A 16,791-nucleotide genomic window follows, 5' to 3' on the forward strand; every position below is an offset into this window, starting at 1 on the left:
TTTATTTACCCTTTGTGTCTGAAAGGCACTTCCAAATAAGCATAGAATTCTTGATTTTTTTTTTTTTAAGCATTTTAAAGATACTGTTCCATTGTCCATTGTCTTGGATTGTTTCAGATGAGAAGTCTTTATCCTTGGAATGAAATGTATTTCTCTCAGTTTAAAATGTTCTTTTTGTGGTTTTAAGTATTTTGACTTTGATATACCTTGGTATAGTTCTCCCCCTCCATGTTTTTTGTTCTTAGGGTTCTTTGAGATTCTTGGATTGGTGGGATTATAGTTTCCATCAGATTTGGAAAATTTTCAGTCATTATTTCTTCAAATATTTTTCTGTCACCTTTTCCACTTTAGGGACTCCAATTACACATCTATTAGGCTGGTTGAAGTTAAGTTGTCAAGTTCACTACTTTTTTCTCTATTCCATTGTCTCTCCTTAACATGCTTATGCTTCGCACTAACTTGTAGAACATATAGGTAGTTACAGTAACTTTTTTATGACTGTGTTTGCTTATTTTATTATTTGTGTCATTGCTGTATCTTTCTTTTTGGGGGGTTTTTCTTTTTGCCTGCGTTGGGTCTTTGTTGGTGCTCTTTTTCTTCCATTATGCCTTCTTGCCCTTGTGCATGCTCTCATCTAGTCTTTTTTTTTTTCTTTTATTTATTTTTATTTTTATTTTTTTGGCTGTGTTGGGTCTTCATTGCTGTGTGCAGGCTTTCTCTAGTTGTGGCGAGCAGAGCTACTCTTCCTTGTGATGCGGTGCGCCGTCTTCTCATTGCGGTGACTTCTTGTTGTGGAGCATGGGCTCTAGGCAAGCAGGCTTCAGTAGCTGCAGCATGCGGGCTCAGTAGTCGTGACACTTGGGCCCTAGAGCACACAGGCTTCAGTAGTTGTAGTGCATGGGCTCAGTAGTTGTGGTGCATGGGCTTAGTTGCTCCTCAGTATGTGGGATCTTCCCAGACCAGGGATTAAACCCATGTCCCCTGTATTGGCAGGTGGATTCTTAACCACCTCGCCACTGGGGAAGTCCTGTGTCTGTTTCTATTGATGGATTTTTTCCCCCTTATTTTGGGCAGCATTTTTCCTTATTTACATGCTTATTAATTTTTTGATTGGATGCCAGATATTGTACATTTTACCTTGTTTAGTGTTATTATTTTTGTATTCCTTTACGCATTCCTAAGGTTTGTTCTGGTGTGTAGTTAAGTATTTTCGAAATAGTTTGATTCTCTGAAGCTTGTTTTTAAGGTTTTTTGGGTAGAACGGATTTTTGTCTAGGCTAATTTTGCCCCACTGCTGAGGCAGTCTTTTTGAGTGTTCTACCTGATGCCTGTGTATTTCGAGATTTTTCCACCTAGCTCCTGGGATAATGTATTATTTCTGGTCCTTTGTCTGAAATTCATCCATTTATATAACTGGCCTGCTGTTTTTTGGTTCAAAGTAAGAATTCCATCTTTCTCACTGCATTTTAGCCAGTAAGTTCAGTTTGTTTGCTTTTGGGCTGTTGAAATTTATTGTGATTTTTATTATGGCTCAGTATATGGTCTGTTTTGTTAAATGGTCACCTTCATTTAAAAACACTGTTATTTGCCATACTTTACAAGTGTAGAGTTTGTTAATATTATTCAAAAATTTATTTTCTCCTTGCTCCATCAATTATTGATAGAGGTGTGTTAAAAATATAATTTTTGATTATTTTTGATTGGTTTCTATGATTTTTGCTTCATGTATTTTGAAGCCTTTATTAGGTGCATACATGTTTAGGATTGTTATGTCTAATGGATAAATCATCCCCTTTGTCATTATTAATTGTATATTTTTATTGCTGGAAATATACCTTGTTCTGAAGTCTACCTTTATACTTTCTGATGTTGATATAACCTCAGTATCTTAGTTATGCCTAGAGTTTCTATGGTATATTTTTCTTTTTTTTTTAATGTTATATTTCTGTATCTTTTTACTTTCATTCTTTTGTTGTCTTTATATTTTAAAAATGTGACTCTTAAGTGTATGTAGTTGAGTTTTTAATGCAGTCTAATAAGCTCATTAATTCAAATGCTTAAGTTCATTTAAATGCAATATATAATAATTATTGATATGGTCAGGTTTGAGGTCTACCAGGTTGGTATTTATTTTGTATTTTTCCATATATTCCTTATTTCCTGTTTCTTCTTTCTTGCTTTCTTTAGAGATCATTGAGATTCCAGGATTTCGTTTTAGTATACTATCTTCTCTATTTTTCACATATTGCTTATTATTGTATTTCTAGTGGTTTCTCTAAAGATTACAAAGTGCCTCTTACTTTTCAAGTCAACACTGAGTTTATAGTATGCCACTTCAAGGACATTGTATTCACAGTCAACATTGAATATACAGTTGACCCTTAAACAGAGCAGTGATTAGGCACGCTGACCCCTGCGAAGTTGAAAATCTGAATCTGACTTTATAATCGGCCCTCCATATCCACAGTTCAGCATCCATGGATTCAACCAACTGTGGATCATGTAGTACTGCAGTTGTTCAAGGGTCAACTATATACCATTTTATGGAAAATGTAAGACTTTATAGTATTTCAGTTTACCAAGCTCCTGCCTTTTGTGATTCAAATTATATTATAAATCCCACCAGTTATTTTTGTTTTAAACAGTTAATAGTCTTTTGAAGATACGGTGCAAAAAAAGAGAAAAAAAGACCCTTTTAAACCAAAATATTTACTCTTTGAGATGGGTACTTTTATTTTATTTTATTTTATTTTGTTTTATTTTATTTATTTATTTTGTCTGTGCTTGCGGCATCTTGATTCCCCGAACAGGGATTGGACTCGCACCCTGATCAGTGAAAGCTCAGAGTCCTAACCATTGGACCACCAGGGAATTCCCCTTTAATTTTATTTTTTGATAACCCAAAAACATTAAACTTAAAATGACCATTTATCTGTTATATCTTTGTTTCAGTTACCAATGTGTGTTATTTACCCCCCTCCACTTAATATTAAAATTTTGTTTAAAAATTTTTGAGTTAGACTGAAATCTTTCATAGAAATATATTAATTCTCACATCTGTGTGAGTAAGTAATGACCAGAAATAGTAAACTTGACTTCTGAAAAGCATGAATTTCTTCCTGTTTATTATGCTTCTTACTCTCCTGCAAGTTAAATTCTTATGGGGAAAGTGATTTCAGTGTCTAGATCATATGTTGGCTTCACTATGTTTTTGTTTTTTAAATTAAAAAAAAATTTTTTGGTCACGCCACACAGCATGTGGGATCCTAGTTCCCCGACCAGGGATTGAACCCATACCCCCTGCCTTGGAAGCACAGAATCTTAACCACTGGACTGCCAGGGAAGTCCCTCCACTATGGTTTTTGTCTTGATGTTTTATTAGTTTGGTTGTGGAAGAGAAAGCCAGGACAGATAACAGAATTACCATTTCCCATAAATAGTTTTTCAGCATGGTAGATGAGAAATGTAGTTGAAAATACCTGTTTTTTTTTCCAAGTTAGTTTCAGGGGAAATGGCTTGCTTTTAAAAATGCCAATTAGCAAGTGGAAAACTGACTAAATAGAAGTAAGAGACTAACTTAAATGGATCAATAAAGTTGCTTCATACTTGATTATACTGTGGTGTTAAAGAAAACTTTGAACTCAAAGTTATATTTTTAAAAGAACAATTATAATTTTCTATTATAGGAATCACATGCAGCCCAACTACAGATCCTTATGGAATTCCTCAAGGTTGCAAGAAGAAATAAGAGAGAGGTATATTATTTTGTGTATTTTACATAATGCTTCATTTACTATTGTTGACTCTTCCCAGTTTTTCCCCATTTTTGTGAAGGCATTTCAGGCTAAAAATTTCATTTAAACATTTAAAAGCATTTGAATTTTCAGGAGTATTTTTTTTTAAGCTTTGTTGTTTTAACTTCTTTTACGTTTACAACTTCGTATTTTAAAAATCCCTTTTTGGAGATGTGGTAAAAAGTTTTCTATAAGATTGAATATAATGACATTACCTCAGAGCTATAAAGAATAGAAAATAGAATTATCAAATGGCAGCCTAACTTTCACCCTGAAAAGAAAACGTAGGAAAATTTAGATAATGAAGTGTTAAGTAGAGAGGGTTACAATTTTCCTGTGATTAAAATGCATCTTGGGGGAGTGGGGGGAACAAGTAAAAATATAGCTACCTATTTAGAATTTGGAAAGTGTAAGTCATGCAGGATAACTAAAAGATAAGTTTTTATTAACAGTTTTATAACCAGAATGTCCTAATTTAACATTTATAAGATTCCTCAGTCATTTCGCAGTAGTACAAAATATGGGAAGACCAAAGGCAAAATCCTGTGTTCTTGGTAGCAGGCTAAAATGACTTTGAAAACTGTTTTATATTTAAATTCCTAACTGTCTCAAATCTGTTATATTTTTACTTTCAGTTGTCTAATTAGGACATTTTTTTTTTTTACTCAAAAAAATATAACCATATTTGTTAGATTCCAGGCCTTGTCTATTATTTTTGAAAATAAAAAGATGAGAACTTATTTTGATGAAGTACTTTGTGTGCATTGCCAGAACTTTACATTATCTTAGTTTGATTTTTTCACTTTATTTGAACTGTTCATGATGTCTGTTTTTAACTTTTTCTTACTTTGTTCAGATTGGATTTTTCTTTGTTGTGCTAGTGTTGATAGCTAAATATTCTTTACATGATTCATGATTGTATTTTTCTTTAACTTTTGCTGAGGTAGCAGTTGTGATTTTAATGTTTTAATATCTATTAAAATTATCTTTATTATGAATTTAAGATTTATATGTTTGTCTTGATTTTTAATTTTATTTTTTTTTTGGTGGGTGCTTTAACTTCAATTTGTGTAAGAATCATCTGAGGATCTTCTTAGAATCCAAGTTCTGATTAAGAGGGTGTGTGTTGGAGCCTGATAATCTGCATTTCTAGCAAGCTCCAGGTGATGATACTGTTGGTCCTTGGACCACACTTTGAGTAACAAAGCTGAACATTTTCTAACATGGAAATAAAATTATTAATTCAGTATATACATTCAACCATCTTTGCTATAGCAAATTCTTTGGAAAAGTGATAATTTGTTATATTCCATACATACCCTCTCCCCTTTTAAAACAGAATGTGAAATTGTTTTGCAGTAGCTTTATGTGGTTCTTTTTACTTTGAACTAATCGAGTGAGATTTAGTACATAGGAAATTACCTGATAATGAATCGATTAAGTAAACATAAGGATATCCGGGGGTTAAATGAAATGGCTGATCACTGTCTATGATCTGAATTATTTAAGGTTTTCATTAGTCTCTGAGGTTTTTCACACTTCTCTAGTGTCTATTAATGCTTGTAACATTTAGATTTGCAGTTATCTCAGGTAAGGAGGATGCAGCATATAACTATAAAATAAGCAATGACGAAAAGTTCTGGGATTTTTACTAGCAAGCTGACAAGTTAGCCTGCCACAGTTTCATAGATGCTGGCAGAAGACATGAGACTTCTGGGTTGGAGATTAAGTTTTGATTACTCAATGACATATCTGGCAGCATCAGCTTCATAACCTGCAATTCCCACAGGGTGGTGTAGAGATGGGCTCTGGTAGATTCTGCATATACAATGGATATGTGTTACAACATGGAACCTTGAGCTTAAGAAACCTCAGTCTTTTAAAGGGGTCTGCTAGCAAGTCTGTTCAGTCTTTGCCCTTCAGGGAGACACTGTTTTTATTTTATTGATCAGAAAACAAATCTGTCCTCTGTCTTGGAGGAAGTCACTATTTCTGCCTTGCCAGGGTGTTTACTATACAAACATCTGTGAAAAGATAATTTGGAACAAAAGTTATCAAAAGATGTGCAGAAATGGGAGAGATCAATGGAGAGTTGTTTCCCAACAGTAACACTTCCTTGTTATATTAATTTGTCCTTTCTCTGATGTGGTGACTGGTGGCCTCCAATAACTCCTTCTGTGATATAATTGCCTTTGATCACATAGCTCTTAGTATCAGTGTTCCTATAATTTTGTAATTATGTCTGATAATATTATATATTATATTATTATTATTATATATTATGTTAGAATTTTTCACCTGGAGTTTAGTTTGAATCTTATAAGATCCTTGTGAATGGTGGATTTTTTTTTCTCTTGAATCATATTTTCTTATGATAGGCAATTTAAGAAACATACTGGTTCCAAGTACTTCTGGATATTGGTGCCTCTTCAGTGAAATGATTATACTCTTATTAATACATTTTGGTTTTCTTATTTTTAATGTATTCATAGTTGAGTAATTCTGAGTGTTTGAGGTTTAACTACACAAGGGACTCTGAGGAGCTTGGTTAACAAAGTCTTAAAAATTTGAAAATTTGGAGCTAGGTTAAGAGACTTAAAAACTTACCAATTACTTTGATTAAATTTCATAAATTTTTTCCATGATTGGTGGAGTCAGGTACACTAGTGATTTGGAATCATAGTAAACTTCAGTCTAGCAAATGCAGTTGATTAATACCTCATGATTTAGTGCAGACAGAATGAAGTGAGTGGTTATTTTTTTGCATATATTATAAAGTATATTTGTGTGTTTAATCTCAAAATGAATATGGTTGTTAAAGGTCTTATCTCCTGTAGTGTAATTTATACTTGAACTTATTCAAACAAACTACAGACTTACCAGTAGGCAAACTACTACTTTTGATTTTTTTTCCCTAAGATTAACATTCAGACTTTGAAAATTAACTTTGCGATTTTTATGGTTAACTTTTAATGTCTTGGTTTAGACTCATTATAGAAGTTGAATCTGCTTTTCAGATTTAATATACTTATTTGTTCCAATGTCACATCTTGCGTTAGAATCCTACATTTAATTTTTATTTGTGATTTATTTTTTTCCTGTTGACTCTCTTTTAAATATTAAGAGAAGGGAATGTGCAAGGCACATAGTAGGCATTTTCATTAGTTATCTATTGCTATATAACAAGTTACCCTCAAATTCAGTGGCTTAGAAACATCAGACATTTAATATCTTGTGTCAGGAATCTTGGTGCAGAGTAACTGAGTGTCTTGGCTTAGGGTTTCTCACCAAGCTACGATCCAGGTGTTTGCCAGGGCAGCAGTTATCTTAAGATTCGACTGGGATAGGAATGCCTCCAAGTTCACTCATTTCTAACATTTGGCTGTTGGAAAGAGATAACCATATTCTTACCACATGGGCTTCTCCATAGGGTAACTTACTACATGGCAGCTGACTTCCCCCAGAGTGAGAAAGCAGGAGAGGGTCTTGAAGACAGCAGTCACATGCTTTTCGTAGCTTAATCTTGAAAGTTACATCTCAACAAGTGTTCTGTTTTTCCCATTAGAAGCAAATCTTTGGGTCCCACCCACACAAAGAGAGGGAATTACACAAGGGTGTGAATGCTGAGGTGGGAATCTTTGGCAGCTTTCTTAGAGCCAGCCTACCACAGCACTTAATAAATATATATTTTTAAATGAACATGTTATTCTTTCTTCATGGTCAAATTGAACAAAAGGGCTTTGGGTTCCATGTAAAAGCCAGTCTCCTCTGTGCAAATTTGTACCAGCATTTGAACAATTGCCTTATATTTCATTTGATTTAATTTTAAAATGTACTTTTGGACATTTGTGGTACCTGTTTAATTAATTGTAATAGAACAGTTTTGACGAGTCTTCGTTTCCTTTTGGTTTTGTTTGGAATTTAATTTGAATATTTGAATGAATTGCATTTTACGATGTTTTTATATGAAATAAAGCACAGAAATGTTCGTAAAACAGATTTACAGTTTGAAGATTCATAGTAGAGTTACCATCCATGTAACCATCATCCTGATTAAACGATAGACTTTTGCTAGGACTCCTGAAGCTCCCCGCCTACCCTTTCCAGATTATAGCCTTCTCCCTTGCCCATTAGGTAGTCAATATTCTGATATTTATGGTAATCACCTCTCTGTTTTTCTTTATTGTTTTGATGCGTAAGTATTTTTAAGTCTCTTCTTTGGAACTAATATAAATGCACTTCTACATTATGTAATGTTTTGTTGTTGTCTTTGGCTCTGTGTTAAGATTCATCCCTGTTGTTGTATATTGCTGTAATTGATTCATCTTTGTTGTCGTGTAGTATTCTATAAAATGAATATACCCTGTTTTTGTTGTTGATGTACTTGGGAGTTGGTTTTGGTTTTGAGCTATTTACAATGTTACTATCTTATATATGTATCCAGGTATATATTAGCAAATATATCTCTATGCTACGTATGTAGAAGTGTATGTGGAGGTGGAATTAATGAGTCATAGGATAGTACACCTTCAGATTTAATAGATCATGGCAAACAGTTCCTGAGCAGTTGTATTGATTACTCTTCCTACAGGCATTGTAGTAATGTTCCTATTGCACTATATTCTTGCCAGGACTTGGTATCAATTGCGTTTTTTTAGTTTAGCTAATCTTGGGATATGTATTGCTATCTCTTTGTGGTTTTAAGTTGTGTTTCCCTGATGACTAATGAGGTTGAATATGCAGTACTATGATTGGCCATTGGGATTTTTGTGTATATGTGAAGTACTTGTTTAAAGCTTTGTGCATCTTTTCTATTTAGTTGATTTTCTTACTGGTTTATTGGTTATATGTTCTAGATATAAATTTTTTGTTCTATCTACTTATCTATAGCAGATCTCTTCCCCCTCTAATTGAGCTGCTTTTTTCATTGTCTTAATGATGTCATTTGATGAGCAGAAATTTCTGTCTATAAAATCTTTCCTGTTATAATTAGTATCTTTTATAAGGTAAAGAATTCTTCTACACCTGAGATCATGAAGACATTTTGCTGTATTATCTGTTTGAATCTTTATTCTTTTATTTTTCACACTCACATCTGTAATCTACTTGGGGAATGTTTCATGTGGATATCCAGATGTCCAAGCATCCTTAATTAAAAAGTATATCTTTTTCCCATTGCTTTGAAATACTGTATCTGTTGTACATCACGTGTTCATACATGTGTGGGTCTGTTTCTAGGCTCTCTTCTGCTCCTCTGGTCTGTTTGTCTTTCTGGCAATACCACATTGTATTAAATACTAGAACTTTAAAGTAAGTTACTATACTTTTTTAGGTAAATCTCAGCTATTCATAGCCCTTTGTATTTCTCTATAAATGATTAGAACCAGCTGATACATTTCCATGGTACACCTGCTGTGATTTTAATTGGGATTACTTTGACGCCACAGATCAATTTTGGAGACTGTTTTTACAATAGTGAGTCCTCTAGCCCTTGAACATGGTACTTCTCTATATATATCTAGGTCCTTAAGAATTTCCTTCAATATTTTGACATTTTTTAGGGTACTGTTCTTACACATCTTTATTTTAGAGTTGTCCTTAGGTCTTCAGTCATTTTTATGCTTTTGTAAGTGATGTCTGTGCCTTTAATTTCAGTTTCTTATTATTTGTTGCTGGCATATAGAAATGTAGTTGATTTTACACATACTTTTTTTTTTTGATATCCAGCACCTTGTTAACATCATTAATTCTAATAATTTATTTGTAGATTATTTTGTGTTTTCTGTGTACACATCATCATCTTCAGATAATAACAGTTTAGTTTCTTTCTTTATGATCCTTATATCCTTTATTTATTTTTCTTGTCTTACTCTGCTGGCTAGGACATCCGGTACAATGATGAATAGAAGTGGTGATAGCGGGGCATCCTAGTCTTGGTGCTGATCTCAAAGTGAAAGCTTTCGACGTGTCACCATTAGGTATGATGTTTTCTGTAGGTTTTGGTAGGTATTTTTTATTATTCAAGGAGCTAAGTTTCTATTCCCAGTTTCCTAAGAGGATTTTTTTTTTTTTAATTACAAGTGGGGGTTGAGTATTCTCCAAAATTTTTGTGCAGGTGAGATGATTTTTTTTATGTTAAACTGGATAATTACATTGGTTTAACATTAAAAAGTCAATCAGCTTTGCACCTAGAGTGACCAACTGTCCTAATATGCCCAGGAGTATTCTAGTTTTATCACTGAATATTCTGCATTCTAGAAACCCCACCAGGACAGTTGTTTGCCCTACTTACCTTCCTTATTGCATCTATATTCATTAATGAGATTGTTCTTTAATTTTTCTTTTTACACTGATTGTGGCCAGTTTTGTTATAAGAATAGTTTTATCAAATGAGTTGGGAAATGTACCCTTTTTTCCTATTTTCTGGAAGAATTTGTATAATCTAGGATGGATATCTTTGCTGAATGTTTAAGGATTTTGCTTGAGAAGCTGGACCTGTTGTTTGCATAAACTTTTAGTCTATTGATTCAGTTACTGCTTATTCAGGTTTTTGTTTTAGATACCATTTTTGACATGTTATACTTTTTCTAAGCATTGTCTGTTTCATCTAAATTTTCAAATTTATTGGTATTAGATTGGTCTTAATACTAAGTTTTTAATGCCCCCAGAATTTTTAGTGATGTCTTTCATTCCTGACTCTGCTTATTGGTGCTGTGCATTATTCTTTTTTTTCTTGATCAGTTCTTGCCAGGGAGGTTTCAATTTTATAAGTTTTATCTAAGAACCCACTTTCAGCTTTATGTTATCTATTTTATTTTTGTTTTACATTTTATTAATTACCCTCTTTACAATTACAGTTTCCATCCTTCTACTTTCTTTGGTTTAATTTTGTTGTCTCTTTTATAATTTGTTACCTTGGATATACATATTAGTAGGCAGACTTTTTTCTAATATAGGCATTTGAGGCCGTAATTTTTCTTCTAGTTGCATCTGTTAATTTTAGTATGGCATTTTGTTTGTTATTCATTAGTTCAAAATAGTTTCTGATTTTCTTTATAGTTTTTCTTAGGCATGTGGGTTATTTAGAGATAAACTTCTTTTACTTGGATGTGGGGATTTTCTTGTTTTTTGTTTTAAATTATGGTTTTCTGTTATAATTGCATTGTTACCAGAAAATAATTAGTGTATTTTTTTGAATATGATATTTGCATTATCACCTGTTGGTTAATTAAGTTTTGAAATATTCGTGCTTGAAAAGAATGTTTCCTGCAATTGCATGGTGTGGTGTAAAGTTTGTTACATGTTTGGTGAGAATTTTTTGCATCCTTACTGAGTCTTTGGTTCCTTGTTATATCACTTACTTATTTGAGATGAGTTTCTTATAGACAGCAGAGGTTTTTCATTCACTCTGCCAGACTCAATCTTATAATTTTGTATTTAGACCATTTACATTTAATGTAAAAGTTAGAGTTTAAGCCTGCCATTTTATTATTTGTTTTATGTTTCTTTTCTCTTTTGATTTCTTGTTCTTATGTTTTTTTCTTTAAGGGTTACTTGAATGTATTTATACATTTTTTAAAACTTTGTTTTTTAGGGAAGTTTTAAGTTCACTGAAGAATTGAAAGGAAGCTACAGAGATTTCCCATACACCCTGTAGTAATATGCATTTAAGTTTCCTTCATGTCTTTTCATGGCTTTAAAGCTCATTTCTTCTTAGCACTGAATATTATTACATTGCCTGGATGTACCACTGTTTATCCATTCATTTTCTGAAGGACATCTTAGTTGTTTCAGTTGTTGGTAATTATGAATATAGCTGCTCTCAGTATGCTTTTTGGGAATCTCTTTTCAGCTCTTTTGGGTAAATACCAAGGAGTGTGATTACTGGATCATGTGATAAGAGTATGTTCAGTTTTTTAAGAAACTGCCAAACTGGCTCCCAGAGTGGCTGTACAGTTTTTCATTCCTACCAAGAATAAATGAGAGTTGTTGTTGCTACACATCTTTGTCGGCTTTTGGTGTTGTCAGTGCTCTGGATGTTGGATGCTCTAATTGGTATACAGGGCTTTTTTTTTTTTTTTAATTTTTTTTAGTGCTTTCTTGTTTTTATATCCATATATTAATTTTGCTACTCTTTTTTTAACCTTTTTTTTCTGAAAGTGTATCAGTATTCTTTTGTTCAGTTTTGAATATGTCAGATAATTGAAGAAGTCTTGGCAGCTATAACTTATTCTAATTATATTAGCGCTAAAAAACAAGATTAAAATACTGAATTTAGTACTTTAGCATATTTTTATCAAATCATAGTAAAGGTCCAATAAATAAATGAGTGCCAGTGATATTTACCTGCACCAAAGCTAATATCAATAAAAGGGGGCTCTGTTTTTGAGTCCTTTTATGTTTTAGTCTTAAGGGATTCTGAGACTGTTTTTCTTTACTTTTTAAATTTAAATTTTTTAAAAATTTTCTTTGGATTTTGGTACAATATCGTGTGTTAAGAGAATGCTTGCTATTGATGGCTTAGGACTGTGCTCTCAAGGAGCGTTTCTCCATCTTATGTATTTATTATCATTATTATTATTTTTAGTGGCCCCCAAACTCATGATGGTGTTAAGGCCAGTTTGATCCAGAGGTTTGTCTATTATCATTCCCAGTTTTTGATGGATTTTCATTTAGATAACGCTAGTTCAGCTTTATTGACTCCTTCATATATCTCCAAAACATTCTTGGATTCTGATTCATGCTTTTATTATAGAGTCTGCCTCTCTGGTTTATGAAACATATTTGCAGAGTGAAGCTAGCCCAGTTCTTCTTTTTGCCTTTTAAAATGGTTATCCTTTGTCTGGCTTCTATTTCCTCATACAATAGTGTCTTTTATTGATGCCTGAAAGGAGAACACTTTTTTCCATTATTCATCACTACTCTCCACATTTCTGGCCACCAAATGTATAGGTGATTTCCCACACCAACCAGTTTTCCAGTTTTCTTTGGACTCCAACTGAGTGTCCTACAACTCAGTTCAATTCAGTTCTATCTAACACTGTTTACCTGGAGTTAGCCCCAGATTCCACTGGTTAAGGACTCAGTACCACAAGACTGAGCTGCCCCTTCAGATAGTAATTACAAGTCCAGGAAGGCACCTGTGCGTCTGGCCTACTGGCTATAAATTGGGATTTTCCATGTCCCCCTCCTTGGGTTTGATAATTTGCTAGAATGGATCACATAACTTAGGAAAATAGTTTACTTACTAGATTACCAGTTTATTGTAAAAGGATACAACTCAGGCACAACCAATAGAAGAGAGGTATGTGGGAAGGGGCAAGGAGCTTCCATACCCTTTCCAGATGTGCCATTTTCCCAGCATCTCCATGTGTTCACCAGCTTAGATGTTCACCAACCCAGAGGACCTTGGAACCCCTTAAGTTAGGGTTTTTATGGAGGCTTCATTCCATGGTTATGATTGATCAGCCATTGTTGATTCAACTTAGTCTCCAGCCCCCTTTCTTCTCAGGATGTTAGAAGGTGAGGCTGAAAGTTCTAGCCCTCTAATCACATGGCTGGTTCCCCTGACAGCCAACCCCCATCTGGAGGCTCTACAGGAGCCTGTATTTCTTATTATAAATCACAATAACACAATGTCTTAATAATTTAGAGCTTTAAACTTTTTTCAGAATCTCATCATGAAATATAAACACCTAATTTAACATGTGCTCTCTAAATAATTTCCATTCTCTAAACTTTTTAAAAAAATTTTCTTGTCTTGACACCTTTTCAGACTTTTTCACATAGGTAGGTTACGTCATTTTGTTTTATTGATACACTATACCTATGTACAAGGGTGAGTCAAAAATTATCTGCACTCTGGCTGTAGAATTTATTTTAATTTATTTTTAGAAAAGACAATTACATCATTTTTCAACATAATCTCCTTGCCTCTCAATACACTTTGTCCATCTGTCAACAAGCTTTCATAGTCCCTTATTAAAAAATGTTTTAGGCTGAGCTGCGAGCCACACATATACCACTGTTTTCACTTCTTCATCAGGTGTGAATCTTCATCCTCATAGGGCTGCTTTCAGGGGACCAAACAGGTGAAAGTCTGATGGAGCAAAATCAGGACTATAGAGAGGATGCTTTAACACCTCAAAATGAAGTTTTTGCAGAGTGTCGGCAGTGTGGGCAGAAGTGTGCGGACGTGCATTGTCATGCAAGATCACAGTGCCCTTGGATAGCAGTCCTCTGTTTTTAATCCAAAGTTTAGGCTTCAGCTCTTCAATAAGCATCTCACTGTAATGAGCACTGTGATTGTTGAACCTTTTTCCTGATAATGTTCCAATGCTGGCCCTTGAGAATCCCAGAAAACAGAATCATTTCATGTGTACGCACAACATTGTCATCGGCTGTGAATGTGGTCGGGCCTCTGGCTCCTTCTTGATGGCTAACACTTGTGCTACCTTCCTTGAACTTCTCTATCCATTCATACACACTTCTTCGAGAAAAAACACTTTCTTCATGCTGCGCACAAAATCTTCAATAAATAACGGCATCAGGTACACCCTCAGATCACAAAAAATGAATCACTGCATGCTGCTCTTCTTTCATGCAGATCACAAGTAGGGCATCCAGTTTTGCTCGCACTGCAGTTACAAATGAATTGATGTAGTGCATTCACACCTGCACAGCAGTGACTGGGGAGACAGTAGCCTTGGATGGAAAGTGCTGATAAGACAGTGCGGCCAACAAAAGTTTTAATATAACTGGAGTGCGGATAATTTTTGACTCATCCTCGTAGTTATTAGGACAGCCCTTGTATCTTGGTTGTTTTATTTTAAATTGAACCATATGAAATTGCTGTTTTTGGAAGTAAAAATTACTTGACCATTGACAGTTTTATATAGTTCACCTTATATATGCCCTTCATATATAGTGATGGATGTATTATCCAACAAAGCTTTGGGGGCACTGAAAGGATGGGGCATTATCTCCAGAGTGTAGGGCATTAGCGTTTAGTATTTTGAGATTTCAGGTGATACTGGAATTTTTTTCCTGGTACTTCAGTTGCATAAGTGGAATGAAGATTCTTAACTTGATCTTAATTATGTATTATGTATCATACGAGTGATATTGGCTATCTCTGGATTTTGATATTATAGATGTTTACTTTCATCCTTCCCTTTAAATGTATTTTTAAAGGAATCATACAAAAGACCCCTCAGCATTTGTTTAAATAAGGATTTCAGCAGTGGAGCATTTCAAGGTAATTAAATGAAAAAAGTTAAGGGGTGACCGTGGATGTTTTGCTGAATTAGAGGTTAGAATCAGCAGAGTTGAATATGGCTATGCACCAAAAGGCAGAAGGCTTTAGTGATGGTAGGAAATAACTGGGATATTTACAGATGTCTCAGATCTGTAGACAGTGATTTGGCTGCCTGGATTGAGCCAGACCACAGTATTTTTTATGTTAGAGTGGAAGACTAATTATTGAGAATGGCCTTTGAATGCAGTAGAAGTGGAAGTCCCCATCTAGTCTGGGGCATGAGAGAATTTATCTCTTGACCAACTTTTATTTGAAAGAGTTCCGAGACAGACTGTGTCTTTGAGGTGTTGCAGAAAAGAACTGATCCCATGAGAAACCAAGCACAACACTTGGAGAGTTGGAGAACTCAGGTTTATTGAGCCGGCGGACCCAGACGAGCTAACACTCCAAAATTCTGGGGCCCCGTTTCAGGGGAGTCTTCTCCTTATATAGGTTAAAACATACAGCTATAATTGGTACAAACTGATTGGCTACAAATTACTATAGGTCACGGGCAGTTACAGAGCGCGGGAGTTGCCAGGGGTTACACACATAGTAGGGGGTCCTAACAGGAACTTGTAGGAGCTGGACATTCCATTCCTATCAGGACTAAGGTCACAATTTGCATTCTCACATTGGTTGCAGGTTGAAGTTAATGGTCACTTAACAAGTCTATGTGCAAAGGGTCTCAAACAAAGGCTTGGGGTGGGTGCCTGAGAGCGAGACAGTCTTCCCTTATCTGATCACTCTTAGTAATTCATTTTACTGTTTAACTGAGAGTGGCAAGCAGGCCTTTGCAAGATGGAGGAGAGTAAGCAATTACAAGTATGGAAGTTTCAATTTCCTCATCAGAGGGAAAGCAAGGTTTCAGTTAAGGAAGGAGTATTGTGTGAAAAATTTTAGGGTGGAATAATGTTAATTGAAGTGAATGGAAGAATTGAAAGAATTTGGCAATGCTAATCACCTTTTTCTTACCCTCTCCCCCACCCCCACCATGGTGTCTGTGATACTGTGCAGTCTTTTCTCCTGGTTTGGTGGCCTTGCCCGTACTGATGGTTGACACAGAACTGCTGCTTCTTCCTTCGCCTTCTTCCTTCGCCTTCTTCCTTTGCCTTCCTTAACCATTGGTGGTCGCTACACCCAGTTTTTGTTCTCATCTCTTCTGACTATACTGATTGACACTGGGTGATTTCATTCATTGTCATAACTTCAGATTTATTATTTCCCTTTCTCATAGCCTTTAGGTGTCTCTATGTATTATAATTTACCCTGCTTATTCTGTCTTTTCCCGCTGTTTTTTTCCACCTGACAAAATTCCATTAGTCCTTCAAGGCTCTGCATTCCATATAATTTCAGATCCTATTTCAGTTATCAGTTGCCTTTCCCCTCTCCCCAGGTTTTCCGTCTAGGTTAGGAGCAGTCTGTGTACCTTTAATTCTTTGTACACACCATCATTATAATGCTTCCTATGATATTTCAATTGTTGGTTTACTTTCTGCCATCTTCCCTAGACTGAGTTCCATGAAGGCAAGGGCTACAGGTTTCTAAATCCTGTTCTTTACAGTGCTTCGCAAAATGCTTAGGCTTGGTAAAGTTTTTTCTTCTTTTTAATTTTTTTCTGAATTTATTTATTGGCTGTGTTGGGTCTTTGTTGCTGTGTACAGTCTTTCTCTAGTTGCAGTGAGCGCTGGCTACTCTTCT

General features: G+C 34.7%; 1 protein-coding gene across 6 annotated transcripts in view; it reads left to right on the forward strand.

The window, feature by feature from the left end:
• COP1 (COP1 E3 ubiquitin ligase) overlaps window positions 1–16,791 on the forward strand; it is a 238,793-nt gene that overhangs the window by 45,909 nt on the left and 176,093 nt on the right. For 4 of the 6 annotated variants that reach the window (XM_057729123.1, XM_057729128.1, XM_057729124.1 and 1 more), the window contains exon 6: window positions 3,687–3,755. The exons of the other annotated variants lie outside the window; for them this stretch is intronic. In XM_057729123.1, coding sequence (XP_057585106.1) covers window positions 3,687–3,755 — 69 coding nt within the window. The remainder of the gene's footprint in view (window positions 1–3,686; window positions 3,756–16,791) is intronic. 6 annotated transcript variants of the gene reach the window in all.

Source organism: Hippopotamus amphibius, chromosome 3 (assembly GCF_030028045.1).
Source record: "Hippopotamus amphibius kiboko isolate mHipAmp2 chromosome 3, mHipAmp2.hap2, whole genome shotgun sequence".
Lineage (NCBI taxonomy): Eukaryota > Metazoa > Chordata > Mammalia > Artiodactyla > Hippopotamidae > Hippopotamus > Hippopotamus amphibius.